The 15,694-nt window shown below is 55.2% G+C and overlaps 6 protein-coding genes across 6 annotated transcripts; 4 read left to right on the plus strand and 2 right to left on the minus strand.

Moving 5' to 3' along the window:
- Positions 1-113: 113 nt before the first annotated feature.
- On the plus strand, positions 114-2,329 carry ATM1 (Iron-sulfur clusters transporter atm1, mitochondrial; the record flags this gene model as incomplete). The annotated part of the gene is made up of 3 exons (XM_049403983.1): positions 114-600; positions 656-1,968; positions 2,036-2,329. The coding sequence occupies 3 exons, from the start codon at positions 114-116 to the stop codon at positions 2,327-2,329; spliced, it is 2,094 nt and encodes a 697-aa protein (XP_049250208.1).
- Positions 2,330-2,665: 336 nt separating this feature from the next.
- Positions 2,666-3,532, minus strand: J4E88_010392 (uncharacterized protein; the record flags this gene model as incomplete). Its single annotated transcript, XM_049403984.1, has 1 exon — positions 2,666-3,532. The coding sequence occupies one exon, from the start codon at positions 3,530-3,532 to the stop codon at positions 2,666-2,668; it is 867 nt and encodes a 288-aa protein (XP_049250209.1).
- An 815-nt stretch (positions 3,533-4,347) lies between these two features.
- J4E88_010393 (uncharacterized protein) lies at positions 4,348-6,499 on the plus strand (the record flags this gene model as incomplete). The annotated part of the gene is made up of 2 exons (XM_049403985.1): positions 4,348-6,001; positions 6,054-6,499. 2 exons carry the CDS (start codon positions 4,348-4,350, stop codon positions 6,497-6,499), a joined length of 2,100 nt encoding a protein of 699 aa, XP_049250210.1.
- A 2,363-nt stretch (positions 6,500-8,862) lies between these two features.
- On the plus strand, positions 8,863-9,658 carry RAS1_2 (Ras GTPase; the record flags this gene model as incomplete). The annotated part of the gene is made up of 2 exons (XM_049403986.1): positions 8,863-8,940; positions 8,996-9,658. 2 exons carry the CDS (start codon positions 8,863-8,865, stop codon positions 9,656-9,658), a joined length of 741 nt encoding a protein of 246 aa, XP_049250211.1.
- Positions 9,659-11,437: 1,779 nt separating this feature from the next.
- Positions 11,438-12,895, plus strand: J4E88_010395 (uncharacterized protein; the record flags this gene model as incomplete). The annotated part of the gene is made up of 1 exon (XM_049403987.1): positions 11,438-12,895. The coding sequence occupies one exon, from the start codon at positions 11,438-11,440 to the stop codon at positions 12,893-12,895; it is 1,458 nt and encodes a 485-aa protein (XP_049250212.1).
- A 912-nt stretch (positions 12,896-13,807) lies between these two features.
- J4E88_010396 (uncharacterized protein) lies at positions 13,808-15,643 on the minus strand (the record flags this gene model as incomplete). Its single annotated transcript, XM_049403988.1, has 2 exons — positions 13,808-15,051; positions 15,112-15,643. The coding sequence occupies 2 exons, from the start codon at positions 15,641-15,643 to the stop codon at positions 13,808-13,810; spliced, it is 1,776 nt and encodes a 591-aa protein (XP_049250213.1).
- Between the last annotated feature and the right edge of the window lie 51 nt (positions 15,644-15,694).

Raw genomic sequence — 15,694 nt, forward strand, 5'->3', positions numbered from 1 at the left:
CTCCAGGTACTCACAGCAAACACTCTTGTCATCTTGTCTCCTCCGCCATTGAAGCTCTCCACAGCTTCTATCTCCTGTGACAGCGGTGCAGAGACCTAACATGTGACATCGCCATGTTAATCCAACCACTCGCCCGCGCCGCCAGTCGGCCGGGTCTTCGATCGTCCAGTTTACGCCCGCATCCTCTCCACCACGGCATTCGCGTATTCACCTGCTCTCCGCTACACAGAAAGGATGCGCACGGTCAGCGGCCAAAGCCCGGCTCTAAGCTTGCCATCGAAGCGACCAAACCTGCTGCCGACCCCGCCGCGGCCAAAGTCGCAAAGACGGACCCATTGCTGCAGGAGCAGGTCCTGACCAACAAGGAGCAGCGCAAGGCTGACTGGGCCATTATGAAAGAGATGTCGGCATACCTGTGGCCAAAGGACAACATGGGCACGCGCTTCAGGGTCGGCATCAGTCTGGGCTTGCTGGTAGGCGCAAAGCTGCTGAACGTCCAAGTCCCCTTCTACTTCAAGAGCATTGTAGACGCCATGAACATAGACTTTGCGGCTGTTGGCGGCACGGCGACCACAGTGGCAGGCTCTATGATCATCGCATGTAAGCTAGACCCAACAATGCATCCCATGTCCACCCTGGCTGAGACTCCCTTCAGACGGAATGACTCGTATTGGCGCCACTGTTTCCCAAGAACTGCGCAATGCCGTCTTTGCCAGTGTCGCCCAGAAGGCTATTCGTAAAGTCGCTTGCAGTGTCTATGATCATTTGCTGAGGCTGGACCTGAGTTTCCATCTATCGAGACAAACAGGAGGCTTGACGCGCGCCATTGATCGAGGTACCAAGGGTATCAGCTTCTTATTGACTGCCATGGTCTTTCATATCTTCCCTACGGCACTAGAGATCTCGTTGGTTTGCGGAATTCTGACGTACCAATACGGCTGGCAATTCGCTCTCATCACAGGCACAACCATGACCGCCTACTCTGTCTTCACCATCATGACCACCTCCTGGCGCACCAAGTTCAGGAAGCAGGCAAACGCCGCAGACAACAAGGCTGCGACGGTCGCCGTCGACTCCATGATCAACTACGAGGCAGTGAAGTACTTTAACAACGAAAAGTACGAAGTCGGCCGCTACGACAAGGCTCTGAAAGACTACGAGAAGGCGTCCATCAAGGTCGCCACCTCCCTCGCCTTCCTCAACTCCGGTCAAAACATCATCTTCTCCTCCGCCCTTACCGCCATGATGTACCTCGCAGCCAACGGCGTAGCCACCGGTCAACTAACCGTCGGCGACCTCGTCATGGTCAACCAGCTCGTCTTCCAGCTCTCCGTCCCCCTCAACTTCCTCGGCTCCATGTACCGCGAACTCCGCCAAAGCCTCCTAGACATGGAAACACTATTCAACCTCCAAAAAGTCAACGTAGCCGTCAAAGACAAGCCCGACGCCAAGCCCCTCGCCCTCAAGACGGGAGAAATCAAATTCGAAAACGTATCCTTCGGCTACCGACCCGACCGACCCATCATCAAGAACCTCAACCTCACCATTCCTGCGGGCAAGAAAGTCGCCATTGTTGGTCCTAGCGGGTGCGGAAAGTCTACCATCCTAAGGCTTCTTTTCCGCTACTACGACGCACAGGAGGGGCGTATTCTGATTGATGGCCAGGATATTCGCGATGTTACGTTAGATAGCTTGAGGAGGGCTATTGGTGTCGTGCCACAAGACACCCCGCTCTTCAACAATACCATCCAGCACAACATCCACTACGGCAACCTAGAAGCGACACAGGAACAAGTCATCGAAGCGGCAAAGAAAGCGCGCATCGACGAGAGCATCAGCCGTTTCCCCGATGGATACGAAACCATGGTTGGTGAGCGCGGAATGATGATTTCAGGTGGTGAGAAGCAAAGACTAGCCATTGCGAGACTCGTCCTCAAGGACCCGCCGTTCTTGTTCTTCGATGAAGCTGTACGTCCTTATCCCTCCCTACCACTTCCCTCTTTCACCAATGACTAACATAACATCCCACACACAGACATCCGCCCTCGACACGCACACCGAGCAAGCCCTCCTCTCACACATCAACTCGCTCGTCAAAGAGAAGCGCCGCACGTCCGTTTTCGTCGCCCATCGTCTCCGCACGATTTACGACTCTGATGTTATCATCGTGTTGAGAGAGGGTAATGTGGCGGAGAGTGGAACGCATCAGTATCTTATTGATCGCGATGGTTTGTATAGTGAGCTTTGGAGTGCGCAGGAGACTATGTTTGTGGAAAAGGATGAGGAGGAAGAGGAAGGTGGAGAGAAAGATGGGGGCAAGAGGAATTAGATAGCGGTTGGGAGGTTTGGGGTAGTGTAGGATAGTCAGGTTTTTGTGAATGGTGGTTGTAAATACACGGGTTTCTTCGAGTCTTCGCGTGCGTCGAAGGTGCTGTTCATAAGGCGGATTTGAAGACTCAATTGGGCGTTCAAGTAACAGGAAATAGACCACAAGGTAGGCCGGGGTATCCGCAGTACGGAAAGGGTGAAGCGAACAATCAGAGTAATGACTTGGAGAAGCCATAGCCGTCCAAAGCCCGGGTGAAGAAGCGATGGTAACATGTCATTACTGTAATGGTCTCCAAAGTTCCACACCGAACACCCCGATAGACCATCCACCGTCCCTTCAATCCATTTTCGTAGGAAGCGACACCACCCTCTTAGTCTCCATACTCCCTTCCATATCCACATTCACACCCAACTTTTCCGCTACGGTAACGAACCCTTCACTCCCCTCTTTCAGATCAATCCACACATCAACCCACCCAGCCTCCCTCTCCTCCTTAACCTTCCCCTCACTCCAATCCTCCTCCTGTGCCCTCTCCACATACACAGTCCTCAACCCACACCCCTTCGCCGCCTTGAGATCATTCAAATGCGCAGCCACCATCGCACACTCCTCCGGCTTAAGCCCCAATTTCTCCGCCGCGCCCAGGTAAACTTTCGGACTGGGTTTATACGTACCGAACATCTCGGCGGAGAAAATGTGCGTGAACGGTATCTGACTGTACGCACGTAGATCGGAGAGCAGACTCAAGTTCCCGTTCGACAGCATACATGTGTGAAAACCGCCTTGATTCAATAACGCCATACCAGCGACTGAATCATCCCAGGGGTCTAACTTATGCCATATTAGACTCAACGCGCGGATCTCTTCCTCGTCCCATAGACCCTCTAATTCCCACTCCGTAATGAGTTTCTTGAGTGCACTTAGATGGTGGTCGTCGACAGATACCCATGGTATCGATGGGTCGGCTGCGAGTTGTTTTGTAAAAGCCTTGTAGCTGTTTCGCCATTGTTGTGCAAATTGGCCCCAGTGTTCGTCGCTCATTTCTGAGGCGCGGAGGCGCAGGCGTGAGGCTAGGGATGCGGTGGCGGAGTTTAGTGATGTGTGGGCGCATTGTGATAGCGCGGTTGTGACGGTGGAGCGCCAGTTTACGCAGGTGCCGAAGATGTCGAAGAGGAGGGCTTTGGGCGGTGGGGTGAGAGACATGGTGCGTTGTTTGATTGGCTTTGCGGTGGTTGATGGTGGTGGTGTGGTGTGTTGGCGAGGTGGAAAGTTTATTTTGGCTGATGGTGTAGTTGGTGGTGGTGGTGGTGGTGGTTGTTTATGTATGTACGTCACCGGTAGGATTCCCCGGAAATAGATGGTTTTCCGGAAATGTGCGTGGGTTAGATCTTACGGGCGCAACAAAAATCATACAGAATGTCGTATTCGTAATACAATACTCGTATCACGACACTCTGATAGCCATGAGGCGCGAACGTCCCATGTGGCAGTCGCGTGGAGTAGACGTCATAGCTCTGATCTCTCCAGTGCTAGCTCACCAGCCACTTCCGTCCCAACACCGTCCGCCTGGAAGACTACCATCTCCTGCATCTTAAGCGCTTTACACAAAAGAACACAATTCAACACAAAGTAGTTCTAGATCGAGCTGACAACATGCACAAAGCTCCTCTAGAAGCCTGCCAAGCAGACGTCATCCCCAACCGTGTTAGCACCCCACACTAGCGCTTTGCGGGGGAACTTGGGGTAGGCCGAGCCAGCTCCTTCCGAGGTCAGCGTCGTCGGTCCCCTTGGACCGATCGGCAACGTTCTAAAACATCAGTGCTCATGACGCCCATATGCTTTCCCGGAAGAGCTACTCGTGCTTGACCGCATTCACTATCCTCAGGTCCGGCATATCGCTTAGTTCTTGCTCGGCTCATAGCCCCATTGCCCGCGTTAGCTTCATTGTTAGACCTAGCAGACTACTTGCATTCTCTGCTTCACGAAACCAATTCACATCTGAGAAACGGACGGACAATATGCCTCAAGAACATATCCAAGACAAGGTCTATGCGACCTCCATCGACAACCCCGAGGAGTTCTGGCAGCGTCAGGCGAACAACCTGCACTGGCACAAGAAGCCATCCAAGGCGTTCCAGAGGAGCGTCAAACACCTGAAGAAGAGCAATGTCTCACATGAGCATTGGGAGTGGTTTGCCGATGGCGAGATCTCGACGACTTACAATTGTGTGGACCGCCATGTGGAAAACGGCAATGGCGATAAAGTAGCTATTTGCTGGGATAGTCCGGTAACCGGGCAGAAAGAGCAGTACACATACCAGCAGTTGCTACAAGAAGTTGAGACATTGGCGGGTGTTTTGAGAGAAGAGGGAGTCAAGAAAGGCGATGTCGTGTTGATTTACATGCCGATGATACCAGCTGCGCTCTTTGCTATGTTGGCTATTGCCCGGCTGGGAGCCATACACGCGGTTGTGTTTGGTGGTTTCTCGCCCGCAGCGCTGGCACAGCGGATTGAGGCAAGTCGCCCTGTCGCAATCATGACGGCCTCTTGCGGCATTGAAGGAGCGAAGAAACCCACTGAGTACAAGTCGATGATCGAAGGAGCAGTCCACAAGAGTAGCTTCAAGCCATCCAAGACCATTGTCTGGCAGAGAGATCAGCTTCGATGGGATCCCATAGTCAAAGAGGAGGGTCAAAGGAACTGGCAACGACTAGTCAAAAGCGCGAAGAACAGGGGGTTGAAGGCCGATGCTGTGCCTGTTAAGAGCGGTGATGGACTGTACATCATCTACACGTCGGGTACAACCGGGCTCCCAAAGGGCGTTGTCCGCTCAGCAGGTGGTCATGCCGTTGGGTTGAATTTCAGCATCAAGTACCTGTTCGGAGTCCATGGCCCCGGCGATGTCATGTTCACAGCGAGTGACATCGGCTGGGTCGTTGGACACTCTTACATCGTCTACGCTCCGCTGCTGGCTGGCGCCACTACGGTTCTGTTCGAGGGCAAACCCGTTGGAACCCCCGATGCGAGCACTTTCTGGCGCGTCATTGAAGAGTACAAGGTGACGACCATGTTCACCGCTCCCACAGCTTTACGAGCAATTCGCAGGGATGACGGCGATAACGAATTCTTCGAGGCGAGAGGACGAAAGGGTGCACTGAAGACGCTCAGGGCCCTGTTCCTGGCAGGAGAGAGGAGCGAACCGAGCATCATACAAATGTACCAAAAGCTACTCGCGAAGCACTGCGCTCCTGGTGCAATGGTTGTAGACAACTGGTGGTCTTCCGAATCAGGCTCACCCATCTCTGGAATCGCACTCAGCGCCTCTGCCGGACTGGACTTCTCTTCTCAAGAACGACCCGCGCCGCTTCCCGTCAAGCCTGGCTCGGCTGGAAAGGCGATGCCTGGGTTCGATGTTCGCGTTGTGGATGACTCGGGTAAAGAGGTGAAGAGAGGCGAGATGGGCAACATTGTCATGGCGATACCGCTTGCTCCAACTGCCTTCACTACGTTGTGGGAGGACGAAGAGCGCTTCTACAAAGGCTACATGAAGAGATTTGATGGGAAGTGGATTGACACTGGCGATGCTGGCATGATTGACGAGGAGGGCTACATTTCAATCATGGCACGGGCGGATGATGTGATTAACGTTGCGGCCCACCGCTTCAGTACTGGTAAGTGCTCTACTTATGTAATTGATGGCGAGCTCGAGCTGACAATATCCAGGCGCCATCGAGCAAGCCATCACGACCCATCCTTCCATCGCCGAAGCAGCCGTAGTCGGCATCCCCGACGCATTGAAAGGCCACCTCCCATTCGCCTTCATCACACTATCCACAAACAACCATTCCGAGTCCGCCGTAGCAGACGACAAGCTCCTCGCCGAAGTCCAACGCCTAGTACGCGAACAGATTGGTGCGATTGCCAGCCTCGGAGGCATCATCCAGGGCAAGGGCATGATCCCGAAGACGAGGAGCGGCAAGACGTTGAGGAGAGTGCTGCGCGAGCTACTGGAGAACGCGACGCATGGGGAGTTTGACAAGGAGGTTAGCGTTCCGAGCACGATTGAGGACCGCGAGGCTGTCAATGTTGCGCGGGAGAAGGTGCGGGAGTACTTTATGGTTAAGGGCAAGGATTTGCACAAGGCTACGGAGGCGCGGGCGAAGTTGTAGATGTAATGGGATGGGTGGTGATAATATGTAGGGCTTCAAGGGTATATGTGGTCTTCCATCGCGCCTTTTGTTTGGTCAAGATTCTCCCATCGTGCCTGCCTATGTTTGGTGGTCAAGATTCCCCCCGTGCCTTCCTTCCATGTTCAGTGCCTTCCTCAATTGCCGCTCACTTCGCTTGTCGCGTATATGCCAACCTTGCTGCATTATCTTATCAGTTCGTTATATAGAGCGTTTGTAATGACGTTCGTTGTACGATCCAACGGCAGCTCGTATTCGCAGCCTCGCCGCCGGATGAATCAACGGAGTCGCAGCGGGCCGTCCCCAGGAATCGTTAGAATCGTTAGAAATCATTGTCAACGCCCCAGCGCTCAACGCCGCGTCACCATCACCAACAGGTACTCGAGGTCCAACTCAAGCAGGGCAAAAAGGGATCCGGCTCCGTCACAGCGCATGTTGGTGGCCCCACCTAAACACGTGCTTGCACGTTGCTGCGAGCCATGGCCCAGGCGCTGGACTGGGCTCCGGGCTGACCTACATGACGCTCGTGCTGAGCTACCATGTTCCCGCCCACCTGGGAGCTTGACACTTCATCAGCGCACATATCAAGGCATTCCCTGGGTCGCTCATCTGGCGCATCTGCCCGGGGAGTCAGGGAGCCTCGTCACAGTCGCGCTGGCACTGCTAGTCTGGCGTCTGGTCAGGCTATGCCTCGCGCCGCGTCGTCTACAGCTTTGCACAAGCTTTCTTACCGGCAGAAGTCGTCGCAGCCAGGCGTCTGACATGAGATAGCAGGCCGCCGCCCGCATTCATGGCCAGAGGCGTGCCGGCGACGACGTCTGTTGGTGCAGTGATCCCGTCGGCTCGGCAGAATATCAGGAGCGCAACAGTGGGCCAAGCGACTATCGGCTACACGCTGTCGCGGCTTGGGGTCCAGTTCCCCGAAGCACCATGCCTCGCAGCCCACGCCGGACGACGACTGAAACCCTGGCGCAAAAGTGGCCGACCTGTCCTGCAATGTCGAAGCAGCATTCACATGTTGGAGTCGTTGGAGTCATGGAGTTGGCCGCCCTTGGTGAGCGAGCCCTCGACTCCTTGGTGTGGCTGGAGCCGGGAGTCAGCGTGCTGGTGGGCAGGCCGCTCGGCGGCTTTCTTGTTCCTACAGAGTCGAGGGTGCATGTGTAGTGCCTCTCTCCCCAATGGCACCCCCAAGGGGGCCCCCGTTTGCAGCCCTAGCATGTCCTAGGGCCTGCCGCCTGCGCTTGCGCACTGAGACGACGGCAGCTCTTCTGGCCGTTTGGTCGTGACGGCACCACCTTGGGACGTGACGGGCGCACACAGTGAGACCAGGCTTCCACGACCTGGGGCGGCACGGCGTCGTCGGCTTATATGGGCACGCAGCAGCCAGCCACGGGGCCGGGTCGGCGAGGCGGTCCTGAGTGCTTCTGGCTGCAGGCCCTGGGCTGTTTCTCGTCTGCATGGCTTGGATAGGACTAGGCGGATTGACGTTTGGCAGCCCCCAGTGCTGCAGCGCCGTCGCCCAAGGCCCAAGGTGCCAACTCGACGCAGAAGCGTAAAAACCCCGGAGGCCCATGTCGACTAATCGCGTTTCTTTTTGACCTCCCTCATCCATCACGCCGCTATCGTTGCCCCCGTCCTCCGTGCTGCCTGCCCATCCCACGTCGCCCGCGCTCATGCAACGGAGCCCCGATAGTAGACGCTGCTGCTGATAGGTGATGCCCCGGACTCGGACGCTTGCACCCTAGAAGCCCTGATCGCTTTGTCCATCGCCCGCTTCCAAATCCACATCTTCACGTGGGGACACGAGCCACTCGCAGAGAACCCTGACCACGTCAAGACGCCTCGCCCAACTTTCTCCCATCCCCTCGACCACCACCGGACCACCTCCCAACTCGACTTGCTCCAACGCGCATCTGCTCCCCGCTCGCGTCTGCCGCCCCTTCTGCGTCGGCCCAGCTGCACAGGCCTCGCTTCCGCCTCGACGTCTGCGTGCAACCATTGTGCTCACCCAAGCCGATCCATTCTGAAGCGCCTGCAGCTCCCCGTCGACACGCGCCCCTGTGCTGCCGTGCGAGTGTGGACCGCCGTTTGGGACCACGACATCGAGACGCTCATTCTGGCCGCGCCGCCCCCTTCGTCCCGCCCCTCTGGATCTCTCGCAGCTCGCAACCTAGGCTGAACCCGCTGAGCCCGCTGGTCAGCTGCAATCCCGCTGCTGTACACGAGACGATACTGCGACGACGTGGCGAGCTGCTTGCACCACGCCCCGTCCTTTATCTGTGCCCCATCCGCTCTTGACTCGCTGCCTGTATTGACGCGGCCGACTCTGCTCTCCTACCGACACCATGGCGGGGAAAATGACGCTGTACAAGCTGGTGGTGCTGGGCGACGGTGGTGTGGGAAAGACCGCCTTGACCATACAGGTAGCCCTGCCCTCCTGCTTCCCCCATTCCCTTGACATTGGCTGACCGCGGCTAGTTGTGCTTGAACCACTTCGTTGAGACCTACGACCCCACCATTGAAGACTCGTACCGCAAGCAGGTGCAAATTGACGGCCAGTCCTGCATGCTCGAAGTCCTCGACACGGCTGGCCAAGAAGAATACATCGCCCTGCGGGACCAATGGATACGCGACGGCGAGGGCTTCGTACTCGTCTACAGCATCTCATCACGCTCCTCCTTCGCCCGCATACAGCGATTCCACAGCCAAATACAGCGCGTCAAAGAGACGGCCATGGCTGGCTCACCGACCTACCCCGGCTCGCCCATCAGCGCATCAGCTCCCATGTTCGGCCAGGCCCCTGTGATGCTCGTCGGAAACAAATGCGACCGTGTCACGGAGCGCGAAGTCTCCACCCAAGAGGGTCAAGCTCTTGCAAAAGAACTCGGCTGCGACTTTGTCGAGGCATCCGCCAAAAACTGCGTCAACGTTGAAAAAGCCTTCTTCGACGTCGTTAGACAGCTCCGACGGCAACGACAAGGCAGCGGACGCAACCCCACAGACAGGAAAGAAGCCCGCGTACGTACCGGCCTGCACGAGAAGGACCGCACAAGAGGAGCCGGTGACCGTCGCACACGGGGTGCCGGCATGACGGGCGGCAACAAGCGCGGCAAAGAGAAACCGAAGTGCGTCATTCTATGAGCTCCCGGCTCGACATCCACTCGGTCCAGCGACCGATACGCCTTCCGACATACATATTTGGATTTACTGCACCATAACGGGCTACGACACCTCCCACTGTCGTGCCACATCACTGATAGAAAGCACTCAACAAGGCGTCGGCATATGAGCGGCGTTTGCATCGATGGTCTCACTTTGGTTTTGCATGAGACCCATGGAGTATCTGGAGTACTACGAACATTAGCCTATTCTTATTTCCTTAACGACCGAGATCTGCGCAGCAACTGAGATCTTGCATGACACTGTACGGCTGAATTGATTAAGTGGGCTAGGGCTGGCGGGTTGCGAAAAGAAGGCAACAATATGTCGACAATCTGGAAGACGGGTACTGTGGTAGCATGTGTTTATTGTCAGCAGCGCATGGCATTTTGGAAATCTCAAAACCTGGAATAAGGACGGAAAAGTCATGGGTTCAGTTTGGGTCACACATTCTTCTATAACGCCCCCCGAGATACCTTTCGAATTAAACGTCTATGTTTTTTGGTACATGACTACTCCTCCTGCTCCTCCTGCCTTGATTCTTCACATGTGTGATCTTCATCTTTTCGTCCCGGATAGTGTGTCTCCGATGTTCCGGTACGTCTTCCCCACAAAGCAACCGACCCGACTCCGGCACTGAGGACATGTGGAACCCCGAGAGCCAGCCCTTCCCACGCGAGCGACAAGCGGGGATTTTGTATTTGAATTACTGGCAAACCAGCCAATCGCTCTACTTCCTCCATCGACAAATGAATCAAAGCACAATGCAGCTGGAGACGAGAGCGGCAAACGGAGACTTTTGCTCGTGCAGTAACGAGGGAGGGGGAGAGACAATCCCTTGCCTCCCCTGCTGTTTCGTGCGTGCGTGCGTTGCGGCAGCGGGCCAACGTTGGCGATATCCCAGCACGTACAGGCGGCGAGTGCAGCTGGTAGCTCCAGGTACACCCAGGCGCCGTGCATATCGACTGCGAACGAACGAGAGAAATTTTCGCCACCGTGAATTTGCCTGCATGCGGGCAGAGTCTATTGTTGGCAGTCCTTTTTCTGACCTCTTCTTCCCTCGACGTGTTGGTGGGAAAAGGAGAGGGGCGTTTCTGGCATTCTCCTGTCAAGTTGGGCAGCATTGCATACTGCGGGTCATCAAAGTGCCCTGCAAGTCCCCCGAGACGGCAAGGCTAGCGATGGGACTTCACCCATGTGCACTGGCTGGCTGTTGCGACGATAACCAGGCGGCCCTTTGATGCATATACGTTCGAGAGGTGGATGTTGTGCTTTGTGGGATGGAGTTCACAAGATACCATCGCTACGGCGGCCCTTCAAAGCTGAATCTTGATTCATCTCACGATGCTTTGAGCAACGTCTCACAGCATCAGAATGAGTCATGATGAGTTTACGCCGTCTGCGCACTTGTTCTTGTGTACAAAGTAAACCGCTACCAACGCTGCTTAGGATAATCCCATCTATCTTGCACACCATCAGCGAGTCCAGACCCCACGCAAGAGACGAGCAGGAGGAACTGCGGTCAATTCTGCGTCAGGCCTTGACGCGTTTGCAGTTTCAGAAGGCGGGACACGTCCGTACCTGTCAGTTCAGTCAGTCAACCACTGCGGGGTCCAAGAAAACGGCACCTCATCACCAGCACCACCATACGCGTAAGCCCAGAATGTCACTACTATACAGTTGCCATTCAAATCCCATCACGCCATCGTTGGAACTGACATGTTGTTCAAAGGATCACCGCACGTATCCTAGTTGCCGAACATGACGCTTCCGGATTTGGATATGGACATCGACCTGATGGGTGCCCAGCCCGCTCTGTTCAAGCTTTATACCCAACTTGCCTTGTTCTTTCCGCTGTCGGAGGGGCTGGTACCAGCGTCACGGGACGGTATCACTGCGATCATCACCACCGGATTGGCAGAGCTAGCAAAGACTTTCCCGTGGGTTGCTGGTCAGGTTGTCAACGTCGACGCAAATTCTCATTCTGACTCCGATTCCGAATCTAAGGCCGCGCCCCTTTACAGGATCCGGCCGTACGAACCGGTGCCGCAATGTATCGTACGAGATTATACTTCCGATGCGGAGATACCCAGCGCGTCGCAGATCATAGATGCGGGTTTCCCGATGAAGATGTTGGGTGAGCGTGTTTGGGCGCCGTGTCCTACGCTCGCTGCTTTGGGGGTTGATCCGAGAGAAGCGTCTGGGAAGGATGATCGACCTGCTCCGGTGATGCTTGTGCAGATCAGTTATATCCGTGGTGGTATGGTGCTTTGTGTTAATTTGCAACATAATGTGTGCGATATGATGGGACAGGCGGCTGTGATAGGCTGGTTGTCCAAGGCATGTCGAGGTGAGCAGTTCACTGAAGAGGAGCTCAAGGTAGGTAATATGGTAAGAACGGGTGTTGTACCGCTTATTGAGGATGAGGGCTGGGACCCTGGAATGGAACTGCAGAACCAGCTTTTTCCTCCAGCTCCCACGGTTGTCAAAGAGCTAGATACCGCCGAGTCAACGGTTACTGGAGCACCTGTCAACTGCAGCTGGATGTACTTCGACTTCTCAGCATCGTCCTTAAAGTCACTAAAGCACCTCGCAACAACCACACTTCCCCAAGACTCCACCACCTTCATATCAACCGACGACGCCCTCTCCGCTTTCATCTTCCTCTCCGTTCTACGCGCAAGACAAACACGCCTACCCCCTAACATATCAACGACCTTCGCACGAGCTGTGGATGCCAGACGCTACCTAAACATCCACCCCAACTACCCCGGCATACTCCAAAACATGACATACACCACCTACACACTATCCACCCTCCTCTCCACTCCTCTCGGCCACATCGCCGCCACCATGCGCCAATCCATCGACCCCAAAACCTCAGACCTCGCACGGCGAACACGCTCTCTCGCCACGTTCCTCGCCCAATCACCAGCCAATGCAGCGAAAACAAGTCCGACAGCTACCCTCGATATGAGCGTTGATATTGCGCTTAGCTCGTGGACCAAAGTACCGGCTTATGAGTGGGATTTTGGACTTGGGCTGGGTCCTGCGGTTGCTGTGCGGCGACCGGGCTTTGTGCCTGTGGAGGGGCTGATGTATTTGATGCCGAAGAGTAGGGATGGGAGTGTGGCTGTTGCCATGTGTTTGCGAGAGGAGGATTTGGGTTGTCTGAGGCGGGATGGGGAGTGGGAGAGGGTGGCTAGGTGGATTGGTTGATAATGTTCTGGGATGTTTGATTGGGATGCGAACAACATGATGGTGTTTTCGGGTTGAGTTGAGGCGGAAAGATTACTAACAGCTCAGCTTATTCGTTAATCGCTATCTAACGTAGATCTTGGTGGTCTTGGGTACACTCGCTAATCTACCTTTGGCACTAGGATACTCAGACGCTCTTGATGGAGTCACGCTTGTACACCGATAAACCTTCAGGGTGCCTGTGGCATACGATAGCGTTCTATCGTTGAAAATTGCATTACCGCCATAGATGTCGGCGCTCGAATAATGTTATTAGTGATGAAGCCAGCCAACATACACCATTGTATTCGTCCAGCTACATATTAATAAACGCGAGAGACACTTACATGAGATGATGCCGTTGGCACATTTGTGGTGCCATACTCTTTCGATTAGAAGACCAGCAAAATTCATGTCGACACGAAACGTCCTTTGGCGATTTGCATCATGGGTCAGCTTTCATGGAAACTTACACTGGTGAGACTTCTGCCTCGGCTACACTCTCTACGAGTTGACAATAGTGGGCAGCTATGCTCTCCTAGTATAAAACTAGCGAGATGAAGCTTGTGTAATGACAGAAGAAAGTGTAAAAAGAGATAGAAGATGTGTGAAGTAGCGCGTTCGTGCATATTGATCAACAGAGGCATACAATAAGATGATTGCAGCACCTTGTTTGATGTAAAGAATGAACATTCCGCCTACAGAGGATAGAAGCGAAGACAACTCCAAAGCCTACGTTGCGTTGAGATTTTGCTGAATTTCGGTTTGATAGTGATAATGTAGTCTACGAAGCACCTTCTCAGTTTCTTCCAAAACTGAGGTGGTACATCAGCACGAAGACGAACAATGACCATGTCTCACACCGGCAGCAACAACACCGCCCCTCCACCCACCCTACACAGCACTCCTCCCCCTCTCCTTCGCCTCCGCCTCCCTCCTCAACCGACTCTTCTCCACCGCCTCCTCAACCTTCGTCTTCCGCCAACTACACCCCTCACTAAAATCACAAATCCGACACTTAAACGCCTCTTCAATCTCCACGCCCTTGGCCTCCCTCCTCCCCTTCCACCAATCCATCTCGCTCTCCACATAGCCATCAACAACACTCGCTTCATACACCGTAAGCCGGCTGCCCAACACATCCCCCGTCTTCGCATACCTAAACTCCGCGCGCAGGATGGGCGAGAGGCTCGAAGGAGGGAATGTGGCTTGCATTTCGGTGACGAGCAGGGACCAGAGGGCGAGCAGGTTGGGGTAGGAGGAGGCGCCGTTTTCGGGGCCGATGTTGCTGATTTCGGAGAGGAAGAGCGGGGTGAAGGGGGTGAGGGGGTCGAGGGAGTAGCGCGCGAAGACGGTTTCGGCGTCGACGGTGTTGAGGGAGAGGGATTCGAGGAGTTTGCGGTAGAGCATTAGTTGCATCCAGGTAGGGCGGAGAGACGCGCCTGTTGGGAGGGATTTCGCGGATCGTGTTTTTACGTCTGCGATGTAGATTTGGCGGTCGGAGGGCGGTGTGGAGACTAGTGGGCTGGAGGAGGGCGGTTTGCTGGCTTTTGCAAAGGCGTCTGTGATGCTGAGTTGGCCTGGTGGTAAGGGGACTATGCCGCCATTTTTCTCGGCACGGGTTCGCTCGAGCTCCTCTTCGAATTCTGGGTCGGGACATTCGTATGAGATTTCGTCGATGACGCCGTTGATGACTTGGCCTTCGAGCACGCCCCAGACTTCTAGTTCACGCGTAAGGCCAGTCTCGCGGAGACACCGCAGGCCTGATATAGCGTTCCACATGCGTAGGCCGAATCGGTCTTCTTTACTCTCAACCTGCACTGGCACTGTTGTGTGCACCTGGTCTTCCAGCGTTTGGTGTATCTTGCTACCGGTCTTCATCGCTTGTGTTCGAGGTTTGCGGCCAAACTTGCTCAAAGTGTAAAAGTACTGCAGCTCGCACCATGCTGGTGAGACGAGATCAGTCACCGACAGACACTTCTTGGGCTTCGTTCGGAAACGCTCGATGGGCGGCCGGTTATCGGTTTCGGCAGCCTGTACGGCCTGTGTGGTAGAAGCGGCGCGCGTAGATTGTGATATGCTGCGATCAGAGCGGAATTGCGAGGGTTTCGGGGGAGAGGCTGGTTGTTCGTGAGGAACTAAGCGCTGTTAGTCGTCAGTCATGCCAATGCCACTGCTGCGAGTCTGGATCAACGCACCACTCCACGCCCGTCGCGATCGTTCGTCGTACTCGACTTCCAGCGCCTTGCGCTCTCGCATGGGCGAGCTCTGTATATCCCTCTGTGCATCCGCGTCGACACTGGCCTTGCCCTTTGCAACGCGCAGGACCGTGGGTCTATGAATCTGCACGAAGCCGTCCACATCCTGCTCTTCGTCTTCGAGTTCGCCCTCTTCGAATTCTATGCTGGGGAGAACGGCGCTCTTCTGGGTTTGCGCAGCGTCTGTTATCGTGTCAAAGGCGTCGGCGAGTATGGTGTCGTCGTCAATGTCAATGTCCGAGCCGTAGTCGCTCAGCGTCGCGATGGACTGGATGTCGATATCTGAGCCATACTCGCTCGCGCGAGTCGTCAGCCGTGTGGACGGTGCAGCCATGATGCCATGATGCGGCCGCGGCGGGTCTGTTGTGTGCGTGGCGACACCTTGACGCGCTTCGAGTGTTGGCGCGTTTTCGCGTGTTATCGTGAGGTCATCGGTGGGCGGGCCAATCGAGGGGTTGTCTTTGATCACCATAGCCAGGAAGTTTAGAAATGTGTGTTACGAGAAGGAGACGGGTGTCTTATC

The sequence above is a fragment of the Alternaria novae-zelandiae genome (assembly GCF_023758075.1).
Source record: "Alternaria novae-zelandiae strain BMP 2774 chromosome Unknown scaffold_33, whole genome shotgun sequence".
In the NCBI taxonomy this organism is placed as follows: Eukaryota; Fungi; Ascomycota; class Dothideomycetes; order Pleosporales; family Pleosporaceae; genus Alternaria; species Alternaria novae-zelandiae.